This window comes from Orycteropus afer, unplaced genomic scaffold (genome assembly GCF_000298275.1).
Source record: "Orycteropus afer afer isolate SDZICR_OR568_19922 unplaced genomic scaffold, OryAfe1.0 scaffold00043, whole genome shotgun sequence".
Taxonomy (NCBI): domain Eukaryota; kingdom Metazoa; phylum Chordata; class Mammalia; order Tubulidentata; family Orycteropodidae; genus Orycteropus; species Orycteropus afer.
In genome coordinates, this window is record NW_006921630.1 from 6,459,144 (window position 1) to 6,475,402 (window position 16,259).

At 37.2% G+C, this 16,259-nt stretch overlaps 1 protein-coding gene across 1 annotated transcript in view; it reads left to right on the forward strand.

The window, feature by feature from the left end:
• Positions 1-16,259, forward strand: part of CEP350 (centrosomal protein 350) — a 187,644-nt gene that overhangs the window by 66,971 nt on the left and 104,414 nt on the right. Inside the window, exons 22-25 of the mRNA XM_007937637.1 lie at positions 2,870-3,042; positions 11,925-12,121; positions 12,963-13,147; positions 13,617-13,704. Of these exons, the coding sequence (XP_007935828.1) occupies positions 2,870-3,042; positions 11,925-12,121; positions 12,963-13,147; positions 13,617-13,704 (643 nt within the window). The remainder of the gene's footprint in view (positions 1-2,869; positions 3,043-11,924; positions 12,122-12,962; positions 13,148-13,616; positions 13,705-16,259) is intronic.

Genomic DNA, 16,259 nt, shown 5'->3' on the forward strand with positions numbered 1-16,259 from the left:
GTTTCAAGTGCTGAGGAGCAAGGATGTCTCCTTGGGGACTAAGGTGTGTCTGACAAAAGCCGTGATATTTCCAATCGCCTTGTATGCATGTGAGAGCTGGACAATGCATAAGGAAGACCGAAGAAGAGTTGATGCTTTTGAGTTGTGGTGCTGGCGACGAATGCTGAAAGTACAACGGACTGCTAAAAGAACTAACAGATCTGTCCTGGAGGGCGTACACCTGAAATGCTCCTTGGAAGCAAGAATGGCCAGACTTTGTCTCACCTATTTTGGTCATGTTGTCAGAGGGGACCATTCCCTGGAGAAGGATGCCATGCTTGGTAGGGTGGAGGGTCAACAAAAGAGGGGGAGGCCTTCAACTAGATGGATTGACACTGTGGCTTCGATGATGGCCTCAGGTATAGCAGGGATCGTGGAGCTGGCATGGGATTGGGCAGTGTTTTGTTCTGCTGTGCATGGGGTTGCTATGAGTCGGAAACGACTCAACAGCACCTAACAACAACAACATAGTTCCTTTCAAAGCTCAGGGTTCCAGGATTATTTTCTGTATCTCTGTCAATTGGTTTCTCTTTTCTTTGTTGAAGAGGGTCTGTGTCGCTTGTCTGCCTATTCCTCCATCTTACTGGAATCCGTCTGTTAGATTTTTGACAAATATTATTTCATTGAATTTTCATAAGAACACTATGAAAATAGATGGTGGAAATCTCATTTTACAAATGAGAAAATAGAAGCTCAGGTAGAGTAAATTACTTACTTTCGCTGACACCTACTTCATTTAGCCTTTCATCTGTTTTTACTGAAGACAACTCCTAATATGTCTCTTTCTCTTCTGATCTTTCCCCACTCTGTTCATTAGTCACAGGGTACCAGAGTAATTTCTTAAAACTGAAGCCAGTTTGGTTATTCCCCTTTTGAAATCTTCCATATTCATTCAGAACGTTCAAGGTAAATTCTAAAGTGCTTAGCTTAGCGTAAAGTCTGTTTATAATTGGTCCTTTGGTTTATCTCTAGCCTTTTCTGTTGGAACTTCCCCTTTTTACTGTATCTCACACACTCTTAACTATTTACAGTTCTCTAAAAGAAGCTTGATTTCTTTGTCTTCTTTGCCATTTAATATGATGTATCTTCTTTCTAGATCTCCTCTCCATTTTCATTTGGTTTACTTTTACTTGGCCTTCAAATTTAGTTCCTACCTTTTCTGTCTGCTTTAGATATCCTTTCTATGTTATCCCACAGCACTTTGAATATAATGATTATAACCTTTACCACCTTATATAATCCTTATTCCCTTACTTGCTCCTTAGGCTAGACTAGAGCTCTGTCTTTGAGAACGAGGACTATGTCTTATTTTGTATGTATATGTGTTTAATTTTTTAAATAACTTCATTGAGATATAATTCACATACCATGAAGTTCACCCTTCTAAAATGTACGATTCAAAAGTTTTAATATACTTATAAAGATTTGCATTGATCACCACTATCTAAATCCAGAACGTTTTCATCACTCCCAAAAGATAACCTTGTACACATTGGCAGTCACTCCCCATCCCCATTCTGACCTTAGCAATCATAAATCTACTTTCTGTTCTCTATGGATTTGCCTATGCTGGACATTTTGTATAAATACAATTGTACAATATGTGGTCTTTAATTACTAGCTTCTTTATTTGGCAAATGTTTTCAAGATATATCCATTTTTTAGCATCAGTTACTACTTCAAGAAGATCTGGTAGCATAGTAGTCAAAGCATTCAACTGCTAACCACAGGGTTGGCAGCTTGAACCTACCAACTGCTCTATAGGAGAAAGATGAGACAGCCTGCTTCTGTAAACATTTACAGCCTTAGGAACTCTATGTTGTTATTGTTGTTATGTGCCGTCGAGTCGAACCCGACCCCTAGCGACCCCTCCTTGGGCTTCCGAGGCAGTATCACTACGGAAGTAGATTGCCCAACCTTCCTTCCGAGATGTGGCTGGTGGGTTTGAACTGCCAGCCTTCTGGTTAGCAGTCAAATGCCTTAGGCACTATGTTACCAGAGCTCCTTAGGAACTCTATAGGACAGTTATATTTTGTCCTAAAAAGGGTTGTTATGAGTCAGAATTGACTCGATAGCAGTGTTTTGTTTTGTTTTATACATAGCTTCATTCCTTTTCATGGGTGAATAAAATTCCATTCAATATATCACCTTTTATTTACCTATCAGTTGATGGATGTTGGAGTTGTTGTCATTTTTTTATTATTTTGAGTATGCTGCTATGAACATTTGTGCACAAAGTTTTGTGTGGACATATGTTTTTATTTCTCTTAGGCATATACCTAAAGTGAGTCATATAGTAACTCTATCAAAATCCATATTAACTCAACAGAAATTTTCTTTTATTCAAAATGTTTTCTGTTACTGAAAACACGTGGTTTCAAAAAATTCAGAGCAAAAAATAGTTCGATTTTGAAAAGATTGAAAGAGTACATTGCTGAAGGCAGACATTCTTTACTAGTTAAGCTAAACTGTTGTTTGGTTTAAAGAAGACTTCAAGGGATAGTTTTGGTTTAAGGTTTGAAGGTTATTCCAGGGTAATAGATTTGGGGGTTGATTTTTGAATGAAAGGAAAAAAACATAATAGTCTGAAAATAGTGGTTGTTCATCATGACTGTTTATTTAAAAGTGAAACCTTCCTCTCTTAATTATCTTTTCTGAAACAGTTTCTTATCAGACTGATGTCTATTTAGTTTTTTATGTTTTATAGTACATCTTTCTGCATATCTTGATTATGAGGCACATTTCCTTGGCCAAATAAGATTGAAGTTATAATCCTTATTTTATTGGTTTTTTTTGTTCATTTGCTTGTTTTCATAATACCCATGAGCAGGAGTACTAGTGGTAGCAGCCGTCAAGAAAGTCCTTCAGTCTCGTCTTTTAAGGAAAATGAGAAGAAACTCCTTCATGATGAAAAGATGGAGAGTTCTATTGATGAACTTATTCAGACTACTGCAGATGATTCTCTACGAAGTGATAGCATTCCATCTCTTCCTGATGAGAAAGGTAAATTTTCATGTACATTTTATATAATCATTTGTTTTGGAATTCTTCCAAAACTTTTGAGATATTTGTGACTGAGCTAGTTAATATAACTGATTAGAATACGGTGATAATGAGGACAGTGACTTAGTTAATACAATTAGAACATGGTGATAATAAGGACAAGATCATACATCTGATGTATAAAGACAAATGTATCCAGGTGAAGCTATTTCAAGGATATATATTACACCAGTAATCTTGACCAGTTTTTTTACATAATTGTGTGTCATGATCCCATAAGAAGGCAAAAATAAATCTAGGGAAGCGTCCATGTGGATGGAAAATACAAACTCAGCACTGAAATAAATTACTTTTATCCTGTTATACATATGTGTATGTATAGTCAAGACATCAGAAGACATATTGCATTGGGCAGATCTGCTGTAAAAGACCTCTTTCAAGTGATAAAGAGCAAAGATGTCTCCTTGAAGACTAAGGTGCACCTAACCCAAGCCATGGTATTTTCTGTTGACTCTTACACATGTGAGAACTGGACAGTGAATAAGGAAGACTGAAGAAGAGTTGATGCTTTTGAGTTGTGGTATTGGAGAAGGATGCTAAGAGTACCATGGCCTAATAAAAGGACTAACATCTGTCCTGGAAGAAGTGCCTCCAGAATTCTCCTTGGAAGTGAGAATGGCCAGACCGTCTCACCTACTTTGGTCATGTTGTCAGTAGGAACCATTCCATAGAGAAGGATATCATGCTTGGTAAGGTAGAGGGTCAATGAAGAAGGGGAAGGCCTTCAACAAGATGGATTGACACAGTGGCAGCAACAATGGGCTCAGAATAGCTAGAATCATGAGGCTGGCATAGGACCGAGCAGTGTTTCGTTCTGCTGTGCATAGGGTCGCTGTGAGTCAGAGACAACTTGACTGCACCTAACAACAACAGCAACATAGATATGTAACATATTCATAAAAAGGAGAACATGTTCTTAGAACTTCTATTTTGAATATAAATAATGTTTAAAGGACACAGTCTCTTATAAGAGATGATATGGTCAGAAATAACTGTCTGTAAACGAAACTGTACTACTAGTAAAGCGTGAGTAGTAAATAATGTTCCTGAGGCTTGGAGGCTGCTTTTCACTTGGGGCTGGCTCTGTATTGAGGCTGGGGCCTGAGGTAGGCAGGCCCGAGGCTGGGAGGCTGCTTTTCACTTTGGGGTGGCTCTGTATTAAGGCCGGAGCCTGAAGTAGTGGGGCCCATGGCTTGCAGGCTGCTTTTCGGTTGGTGGAGGCTCTTTATTAAAGCCAGGGCCTGAGGTAGGCAGGCCCAAGGCTGGGAGGCTGTTTTTTGCTTGGAGGTGGCTCTATATAAGGCCAGGGCCTAAAGGAGACAGTCCCAGGGCTGGGAGGCTGCTTTTCATTTAGGGATGGCACTGTATTAAGGCCAGGGCCTGAGATAGGCAGGCCCAAGGCTTGGAGGCTGCTTTTCACTTGGGTGTGGCTCTAATATTAAGGCCAGGGTCAGAGGTAGGCGGGCCCAGGGCTTGGAGGCTGCCTTTCACTTAGGGGCAGCTCTCTTTTTAGGACGGGGCCTGAGGTAGGCAGGCTGGAGGCTTGGAGGCTACTTTTCTCTTGGGTGTGGCTCTCGGTTAAGGCTGGAACCTGAGGTAAGCAAGCCCGGGGCTTGGAGGCTACTTTTCGCTTGGGAGGTGGCTCTGTATTAAGGCTGGGGCCCTGAGGTAGGCAGCCTGGGGCTTGAGGGCTGCTTTTTGCTTGTGGGCAGCTCTATGTTAAGGCTGTTGCCCAAGATAGGCAGGTGCAGAGTGGTTAGGAACAACTAAGGGAGATGAACTGTCTGTCAGTTTGTCGTCCTGTCGTGGCTTGCATGTTGCTATGAGACCGGAGACTGTTCCTCGGTATTGCAAAATGCCAGCAGGGTTATCCATGGTGGGCAGGTTTCAGTGGAGCTCCCGAGCTAAGACAGACTCAGAAGAAGGAAGAGGCCATCCATTTCTCAAACAGTTGGCCAGTGAAAACCTTATGAATAACAGTGAAACACTGTCTGATATATTACTGGAAAACTTTAGACTAGCCCTGAAATATTATCTGATATAGTGCTCAAAGATGAGCCCATAAGGTTGGAAGGCACTCAAAATTTTGGGAAAAGCTGACTCTTCAGAGTAGAGATGACTTTAATGATATGGATAGAGTAAAGCTTTCACGACCGTCCATTGGCTGATGTGGCATGACTCAAAATGAGCAGCAACAGATGCAAACTTCCATTAATGATTGGAACTTGGAATGTGTGAAGTATGAATCTAGGACAATTGGAAGTTGTCAAAAATGAAATGGAACGCATAAAGATTGATATCCTAGGCATTAATGAGCTGAAGTGGACTGGTTTTGGCCATTTTGAATCAGACAACTATATGATCTACTATGCTGGGAATGACATTGAAAAGGAGTGGTGTGGTATTCATCATCATGAAGAGTGTTTCAAGATCTGTCCAAAAGTACAGTGCTATCAGTGATGTTGTTGTTGTTATTTGCCATCGAGTTGGACCCGACTCATAGCAGCCCCTCCTTGAGTTTCCCAGGCAGTATCACTACGGAGTAGATTCCCCAACCTTCCCTCTGAGGAATGGCTGGTGGGTTTGAACTGCCAGCCTTCTGCTTAGCAGTCAAGTGCCTTAGGCACTATGCTACCAGAGCTCCTCTGTCAGTGATAGGATAATACCCATAGGATAATATCCATAGACCTCCAAGAAAGACCAATTAATACTACTATTATTCCAATTTATGCACCAACCACCAAAGCCAAAGATGAGGAAATTGAAGATTTCTACCAACTTCTGCAGTCTGAAATTGACCAAACATGCAATCAAGATGTGTTGATTATCACTGGTGACTGGAATGCAAAAGTTGGAAACAAGAGTCACCGGTAGTTGGAAAATATGGCCTTGGAGATAGATATAACACTGGAGATCGCATGATAGAATTTTGCAAGACCAGTGACTTATTGATTGCAAATACCTTTTCTCAACAACATAAGCGACAACTATACACTTGGACTTCACCAGATGGAATATACAGGAATGAGATTAACAATATCTGTGGCAAGAGGCAATGGACAAGTTCAATATCTTCAGCCAAAACAAGGCCAAGAGCTGATTGTGGAACAGACCATCAACTGCTCATATGCACATTCAAATTGAAGTTGAAGACAATTACAATAAGTCCATGAGAGCCAAAATATGACTTTGGTAATATCCCTCCTGAATTTAGAGGCTATTTAAAGAATAGATTCAATGCATTGACCACCAGTGATTGAAAACCAGAGGATTATGGGCTGATACCAAGAATATCATCCATGAAGAAAGCAAGAGGTCATTAGAAAGACAAGAAAGGAAGAAAAGACCAAAAAGGATATGAGAAGAAACTCTGAAACTTGCCCTTGAGCAGAGAGTAGCTAAAGCAAATAGGAGCTATAACAAGATAAAAAAGCCAAATGGAAGATTTCAAAGAGCAGCTCAAGCAGACAAAGACAGTTACTAAAATGGAATGTGCAAAGACCTGGAGTTAGAAAACCAAAAAGGAAGAATACACATGGCATTTCTCAAGCTAAAAGAACTGAGGAAAAAATTCAAGACTCAAGTTGCAATATGGAAAGATTCTATAGGCAAAATATTGAATGATGCAGGAAACATAAAAAGAAGATGGAAGGAATACACAGAGTCCCTGTGCCAAAAAGAATTGGTTGATGTGTGTCCATTTCAGGAGGTGGCATATGATCAAGAACCAGTGGGACTGAAGGAAGAAGTCAAAGTGTCACTGAAGGCACTGGTGAAGAACAAGACTTCAGGAATTGATAGAATACCCATTGAGATGTTTCAGCAAGTGGATGCCATGCTGTAGGCACTCACTCAGTTATGCCAAGAGGTTTGGAAGGCAGCTACCTGGCCAACTGACTGTCAGAGATCCATATTTATACTCATTCCAAAGAAAGGTGATCCCACAGAATGTGGAAATTATCAAACGATATCATTAATATCACATGCAAGTAAAATTTTACTGAAGATCATTCAAAAACGGTTGTAGCAGTATATTGACAGAGCTTCCAGAAATGCAGCCTGGATTCAGAAGAGGACGTGGAATGAGGGTTATCATTGCTAATGTCAGATGGATCTTAGCTAAAAGTAAGGAATTCCAGAAAGATGTTTACCTGTGTTTTATTGCCTATGCAAAAGCATTCGATTGTGTGGATCATGAACAAATTATGGATTACATTGAAAAGAATGGGAATTTCGGAACACTTTATTGTACTCATGAGGAACCTGTACATACATCAGGAGGCTATCATTTGAACAGAACAAGGGGATACTGTATGATTCATAATCAAGAAGGGAGTGTGTCAAGTTTGTATCCTTTCACCATACTTATTCAACTTGTCTGCTGAACAAATAACCCGAGAAGCTGGATTATATGAAGGAGAACGTAGCATCAGGATTGGAGGAAGACTCATTAACAGCCTGCGATATGCAGGTGACACAACTTTTCTTGCTGAAAGTGAGGATGATTTGAAGCACTTACTGATGAAGATTGAAGACTAGAGTCTGCAGTATGAAGAAAACACAAATCCTCACAACTGGCCCAATAAACAGCTTCATGATAAATGGAGAAAAGATTGAAGTTGTCAAAGACTTCATATTACTTGGTTCTACAGTTAGCACCAAGGAAAGCAGCGGCTAAGACATCACACGACACATTGCATTGGGCAGATCAGCTGCAAAAGACCTCTTTAAAGTGCTGAAAAGCAAAGATGTCTACTTGAAGACTAAGGTGCACCTAACCCAAGCCATGGTATTTTCATTGGTCTCCTATGTATGTGAGAACTGGACAGTGAATAAGGAAGATTGAAGAAGAGTTGATGCTTTTGAGTTGTGGTGTTGGAGAAGAATGCTAAGAGTACCATGGTCTGCAAAAAGGACTAACAAATAAATCTGTCCTGGAAGAAGTGCAGCCGGATTGCTCCTTGGAAGTGAGAATGGCCAGACTTCTTCTTACCTACTTTGGTCATGTTGTCAGAAGGAACCATTCCCTGTAGAAGGATACTGTGCTTGGTAAAGTAGAGGGGCAATGAAGAAGGGGAAGGTCCTCTACAAGATGAATAGACGTAGTGGCTACAGTGATGGGTTCAGGTATAGCAAGAATCATGAGGCTGGTACAAGACTGGGCAGTGTTTCGTTCTGCTGTGCATAGGGTCGCTATGAGTCGGAGATGACTCGACGGCACCTAACAACAACAACAACAGTAAATAATGTAACAAAAAAAACAGAATCTGGCAACAAATGGCACCTTTAAGAAATTCAGGCAGAGTATTAACAACCTCCATTCTAGAATTAGTTTTTTAAATAACTGGCTCTTAAGCAGTGTTTTTGATTGATAATCTAGAACAGTAGTCTTCAAAGAAGGATGGGCAAGACGGTTTTTAGAGTGTAAGAACATAATATTTGAATTTTTATTTCTCTCATCTTTTAAAAGTGTCTTTTTCTAAGTTTTATAATAAATGTACAAATATAACTTTATATATATATATGTATGTATACATATATATATGGGAGAGAGAGAGAGACATGTTTAGACTTTTAACTGATAAATATGTGTAATCAAACATGTTTTGTGGACTACTGGATTAAAGACTAATAGGACTCATTTTAGAATCAGACCTCATAGTGACAACTTCCACATCATGGGAGAAAGAAAGAATTATAGGAAAATAATAGAGGAATTATCTGTTAAGTTTTTATTGTAGGAAAAATTTAATCTATATTAATTTTTTATCTCACTAATAATAGTGTTTGTAATAAAGTATTGATGACAAATTTAATTATTGATAATATTTGTGAACCTCAGAAGAATAGATCATATTAATGTGTCTCTTGCTTAATGCTGTATCTCAAGTGTTTACCATAGTACCTGACCTCCAGGCGAGCAGTGTATAAATATTTGGAAAATGATTAATTTGAAATCTCACTAAAACTGACTTTTTGATTATTTAACTTCTTTAAACAATATAAAACAAAATTACTCAAACGTGTGCTTTCAGCCACAATAGAGGAACAGACACCAGATTGACCTTCTGATTTAAAACTAAAAAGTCAGAATATATGAAAGAACTATATCAGGACATTGGATACCAGGTGGTGGTGGTGTTATGTGCCCTCAAGTCGGACCCAACTCATAGCGACCCCTCTTTGGGTTTCTGAGGCAGTATCGCTACGGAAGTAGATTGCCCAACCATACCAGGTAGTAAACAACATTGTTTTCTGAAAGACAGGAAGTAAACAAGATGAGCACTAGGAGTAAGCCCCAGCTAACTCCTTGAAGAGAGTTTCCAGAGCACAGAACATGGAGTCCAGTGATCTTCCTGAGTGAGGAAATGGAGTTAGGAGTCTAGGGACCAAGACAGCTAGAGTTTGTAGGGAAGATTGCCAGAGAGGAGAGAGTTCCACAGAGAGAATTTTGGATCTGTAGAGTGTCTCCTTGAAGTATTCATCTGAGTACTGATCAGTGTATGTGTTCAAGGAGCTACCTGTGCCAGGGAAGGATTCACCCAAAAAGATTGTAGAAAAGAATCCTGGGAGCTCACACAGATCCAAGAAGAGAGTTTATTTTCCCAGAAGCCAGAGTGGGAAAAAAAATCTCATAATTCATAGGGCATTGAGTTAAGTATTCATAAGGGTTTGGCCTCAGTGATGGAGCAGAGTTAGTCCTGGGCTAAATGATGTTCTTATTGTGACTAACAAAGCTTAAAGCTAGACTGAAAAGAATTAGATAACTTTCAGGTAGCTTAACTGTGTCCCAGAACAAACTTAAGAATATTTATTGGAATGCAAAACTCACCCACCAAGATAAAATTCACAATATTTGGCAAGCAATTAAAACTTACCAGGCATGCAAGCAGGAAATTATGACCCATAATGAGGAACAACTGGTTCAGAAATTAAATAGATGATAGAGTTAGTAAAAAAGGACATTAAAACAATTTATGCCATTTGTTCAGGAAGACAGAGGAAAGATTGAATATGTAAAGTAGAGACATGGGGAATATTAAAAAGACCCAGATTGAACAGTCTATAATCTGTGAGATTTAAAAAACTATACTTGATTACATTAATGGCAGATATTGCAAAAGAATTAGTGAATTTGAAGACATAGCCAGAGAAACTATCCACAACCAAACATAGTGGGAAAACCTTGTGTGGGTGGTGGGGAGGGAAGGCATATCAGTGAGTTGTGGGACAACTTCAGGTGACCAAATAAATGTGAAAGGGAGTCTTCAGAGGAAAGGGAATCTTCAGAGGAAAGAAAGGAACAAAAATATTTGAAGACATAATGGCCAAAAATTGTTCAAATTTGCCAATCAGCTATAAAACCAAAGGTTCCAGAAGCTCAACAAATCCCAAGCACAAAATCCATTAAACAAAACAAAACACTAAGGCACATCAACATCTAATTACTTAAAACCGGTGATAAAGAGGAAATCTTAAAAGCAGCCAAAGGAAAAAACACATGGCATATAGAGGTCTACAGATAGGAATGACACCACATCTCTCATTAGAAACAGCATTAAGTCAGAAGAATCAATCTTTAAAGTACTAAAAGGGAGGGAAAAAGGTGAAGCTATAATTCTGTACTTAGCGAAAACATCTTTCACAAATGAAGGGGAAATGCAGATTTTTTTTTCAAACATGTAAAAGGTAAAAGAATTCATTACCAGCAAACTTACATTATGTGAAATATTAAAGGAAAGCTTTGATCTGAAGGAAAATGACACCACATGAAAATCTAGATCTTCACAAATGAAAAAAGAGCACTGGAAATGGTAACTAACTATGTGAAATAAATACGTTGTTGTTGTTGTGTGCCGTGGAGTCGGACCTGACTTATAGCGACCCCTCCTTGGGTTTCCGAGGCAGTATCACTACGGAAGTAGAGTGCCCCATCTTCCATCCGAGGAGTGGCTGGTGGGTGTGTACTGCCAGCCTTCTGGCTAGCAATCAAATGCCTTAGGCACTATGCTACCAGTGCTCCTGAAATAAATACAAGATCTTAAAAATTATCTCTCTCTAATGCTGTATGAAAAGTGAATTTACTCTGTAAATCTTCACCCAAATCCTAATTAAAAAAAAAAAAATTATCTCTCTCGAAATAAATATAAGGTAATTTTTAATTTTTATTTCAACTTTTAAAAAACAACAAAAAAAGAGCAAAGTTTGAGCACATGTATTACCCCATTTCAAGACTTATTATAAAGCTATGATAATCAAGACACTGATTTTGTTGAAAGGATAAACTACAGATCAGTGGGTCAAAGGAGCCCAACAATAGACTCTCACAAATAATGACACTTATATTTTTTTCACAAAGAGACAAAATTAATTTAACACAGAAAGGTTAGTCTTTTCACTAATGATGCTAGAGCAGTTGGACATCTCTGCAAAATAAAATAAACCTAGATAATACTTCCCACCTTTTTCCAAAAATTAAGTCAAAATGATCATAAATATTAATGTAAAACATAAAGCTATATAACTTTTAGAAGAAAATATGAGAGAAAATCTTTATGACATGGGGTTTGGGATACAATATTAGAATCATAATCCATGAAAGAAAAAAATTGACATGTTACAGTTTATCAAAATGAAAACATCTTCTACTCTGAAACACAAGGAAGGTTATTTTTGTTTTTTTGCTGGTTTGTAAGTGAATTTACTTGATGAGTATTAATTGCTATGAATTTATGTTGGATTATTAGGAGGCAAAAAGAGTTTCTTTTAAAGACCTACTGAGAACTATAATAATAAATTCTACTTTTTCCGTATTCTTCTAGATTCAACTTCCATTGCAACAGAATATTCCTTGAAATTTGATGAATCCATGACAGAAGATGAAATAGAAGAAAAATCATTTCGATCTTTACTACCTTCAGAGAGTCATCGCAGATTTAACATGGAAAAGAAGAGAGGCCATCATGATGACTCGGATGAAGAAGCTTCCCCAGAAAAGACTACACTGTCCTCTGTCAAGGTGTGTTTTAGTTTACCTGTGAAAGTAAATGGTTTTGGGTATATTCTCTTAAAGATATGAGGATACATACCATATTTCAACTAAATTGTCAGCTACCAGAAAGATTTTCCTAAAATAGCAATTTTTTTCAAATATTTTACTATAAAATCTGACTTCTCTTTCCTTATAAAATAAAATCTAAACTTACTCTTTATATATTTAAACATGTAGATGTAGATGTATGAATGATACGTAATACTTTTGAAGATCTGGACAATGTTATCTCTAGCGTTTTTCACTTACTTCACTCTTATAAGGAGCTCTGGTGGCATAGTGGATAAGGCACTTGACTACTAATTGGAAGGTCAGCAGTTCAAACCCACCACTTGATTTTTGGAAGGAAGACTGGGCAATCTACTTTCGTAAAGATTTACAGCCTCAGTAACCCAGTAGGGGTCTCTATGAGTCGGAAACGACTTGAGGGAGTGAGTTTGGTTAGTTTTTTCTTTTTTTTTTTTTCCCACTCTTGTAATACTGTATTCCATTTAAAAATTTACATCTCTAATTTTCTTCTTACTAAATTGCAACCTTTTGGATAACAGGGACAAATTCTTAACCAACTTTGTATCCTGGAACAATGCCTGGCTTGCAGTAGTTTTTTATTAAAATGTTCCTGGCTAAATAAATTAGCCAGTGAGTGCCACTTCCTCTCATGTTTTTTTTTTGGGGGGAGAATGTTTTCATATGATTGGCAGCCTTGTTAAATACTAAGTTTAATTTTATAAATGTATATTTCTTTTAATGAAATTAAGCTCTAAAAGACTTAGAAGGTGATAAACTTGAAATAAACCCTCTGCTTTAGGAATTGAGCATGCCATTCTCAGGAGGACAAGATAGTTTCTCTAAGTTTACTATGGAGATGGTTCGGCAGTATATGAAAGAAGAAGAAATGCGAGCTGCTCACCAGTCTTCACTCCTGCGTCTCCGAGAAAAGGCATTGAAGGAGAAAACTAAGGCTGAGTTAGCCTGGCTGGAGCATCAGAAAAAGTAAGTTCTTTCAGTGAACATAGTTTTGCTGCTTAATTTCTCTTTTCATGACAAGTAAGTATTTTGGTTTTTAAGATTTTTTTTACCTCATTTAATTTGATCTTGTCCACTGTTTCTCAGGTTAGAAATACAGTAGTCATCCTTGATTTGTGTTGCTTTTAAGACTTCCTACCCACATAACATTTTCCTTGCATTTCTCTCATATCTGTTAATTGACTCTTATCGTTTTATACAATTAATTTCTTAACTGTAAATTTCTCAAAGTCCTTCTGTCTTTAAAGAACGTAGTCTAGGGCTTGCATATATTACATACTTAATGAAGTACCTGTTGGGATGTGAATTACTGCCTGAAATGCTATTCTCCACATTTGAAAATGTTAAATTGGTTTATAGATCTCTGGGTAGTCAAACATTATTGACATTTTAATACAAATTTAATCTTTATTTCAATGGAAATTATTTTTTGCAGACATTTACGAGACAAAGGAGAAGATGATAAAATGCCCCCACTCCGGAAGAAACAGCGTGGTTTGCTCTTAAGATTGCAACAAGAAAAGGTATGTGAGGAAAAAACCTCTTTAAGAAAACTTAAAGCAAGTTAGATTGTGGTGTCTATTGTTTTGCCTTATCTTCTCTTTTTTCTGTTATTACCTTAGGAGATTTTGTTGATATTTAGCACTGTTTATGAATATACTATTGCAGTTTTAGAATGGATCCACTGGTGTACCATATTTCTCCTAAATTAAGATTATATGTCACTGCTCACTTAATACCCTGTCAGGGATAACAACTATTCTGATATCTAAAGCCATAGACAATCATGCCTGTTTTTGAAAATTTTTAAATGGAAAATGGAAACCATGTTTTCAGTAAGTGAATAGGTGAACTACATGTACTGTATCATATTCCTGCAATAAAATAAAATAGTGCTGGAAAATGAATGCATTAGATTAATATTGTCCAGTAGAGATTTTGGAAACCATGGTAATGTTCTGTATCTGTGCTGTGTAATACAGTAGCTACTAACCACACGTAGCTTTTGTGTACTTGAAATGCAGCTAGTGCAACTGAGAAACTGGAATTTTATTTAATTTTAATAAATTTAAATTTAAATAGCCACATGTAACTAGTGACTACCATATTGGAGAGTGCAGCATTAGATCTCCATTTCTTAAAAACCATAATAATAATTTCTTTCAAAAGTGACATGCAAAAGAATATATACAATGTTACACCGTTCATATAAAATTGTAGAAGTCATCTGTCATTTGTATAGGCTTTAATAGGATCATACTTACACATCAAAAGTACAAAAGTATGCACAGGAATATATATTTCTGGAGGAGGAAGCAGAGAAAGAGGATTAGAATAAAGTTTAGTTTCATTTATAACCTAGAGATTTGAAACTAAGGCGGAAGAATGTTAAATATGTTAAATTCCCCTGGTGGATGGATGTTTGAGTGACTAATTTTTCTGCATTTTTATTTTTTTTTAAGGTTTGTAGTTTTTCAGAATTTTTAAATGTTAATGTAGAAAAAATACCCTTTAAACCCTACTGGCTACCCTGAGAAAATGGCCCTATAAAAATAAAAGCAACAGAGTTTAAGGATATATGTCCTATAATATTTATTGCAGTTTTTTTTATCAGTTTGTATGCTCTTGTCTGGCAGTAAGGTAGCTAGAAGCAAATTTGGCCACATTTCTTCACACGGCTGTGTCCAAAAAAAGAGAAGATGTATTTTCTATGGCTGCTGCTGCTTTTTTTTCCCCCCTGAGGTGAAATTCACATAATATAAAATAAGTATTTTAAGTGAATGATTCAGTGGCCTTTTGTATGTTCACAGTCTTGAAAAATAGGTTCAGAAACCCAGGCCTAAGCCAATAACAGTTTTCAGAGTGTGTTCTGTGGAACTCTGGAGGTCCCTAAGACCTTTTCAAGGGTCAAGGAGGTCAAAATTAGTTTCATAATAATTCTGAAGTATGAATTTTCAGTAAATGGAGGAAAAACAGTGATGGGTAAAACTCTTGGCACCTTAACACAAATCAAGGCAGTGGCACCAAACTCTACTGGTTGTCATTGCATTCTTCACTGCCACATACTTGAAGTTTAAAAAAAAAGCCAGTTTCTGAACATTTACATTAGATAGAAACACTTCTTGGAGAGATGAATCACGGGAGAATAGAAGGGCTGTGTATGCACAGGGAGACACCTTGGCGGGCAGGAATGCATAGGAGGGAAGGAGAAAGGCAAGAGGTAACTATGGGGAGGAAGTGGGAGGGGAGGTATTGCATAGTGGGAAATTGTACTCAATGTCATGAGACACAGTGTATATGAGCTGCTGTATGGAAAGTGAATTTGCTCTGTAAATTTTCACCCAAATCACAATAAAAATTAAAAAAAGCCAGTTTCACTTAAGAGTGTCTAACTAAGCAGTAAAAACTAATTTTATTGAGTTCCAACTTTTGAATACGTCTTTTTCACATTCTATGTAACAAAAACATGAAGCACACAATAAAGCACTTTTGCTGATACCAGATGACATTGATTGACCTGAGGAAAATTATTTGTGCAACTATTTGAGATGCAAGCAGAATGTGAAACTGGCCATGTTAGTTTTTTTTTTTTTTATGGAATATCATTTGTGCTTGAAAGAATGATTGACAAACTATTCTTACTCAGAATTGTGTATTGACAGATGTTTTCTCAAAAATGACCAAAGTGTGTGTATCATTTCAAAGAACACTGATAGTATTTGTTGCCAGTGATAAAGTTCAAACTTTGAAGCAAATACCAGAATTTTAAAGTCTTTGTCACTTAGTACTAAAGTTTTTTTCTTTTGAGATATGAACAAATGCAATGTTTTGATATTGTATAAGAAAATGCATTAGCATTTAGAACTGCATTAGTTAACCAATATTTTCCAAATGACCAAAGAATTTTAATGTAACACTATGCAGAAAGTTAATTGATAAGGTTTCAGATTCCACATTGTAAATAAACTTTTTTTTTTTTCTTTTTTTTTTTATTAGGATTTGGGTGAAGATTTACAGAGTAAATTCACTTTTCATACAGCAGTTCACATATACTTTGTCTCATGTCATCGACCAAAAT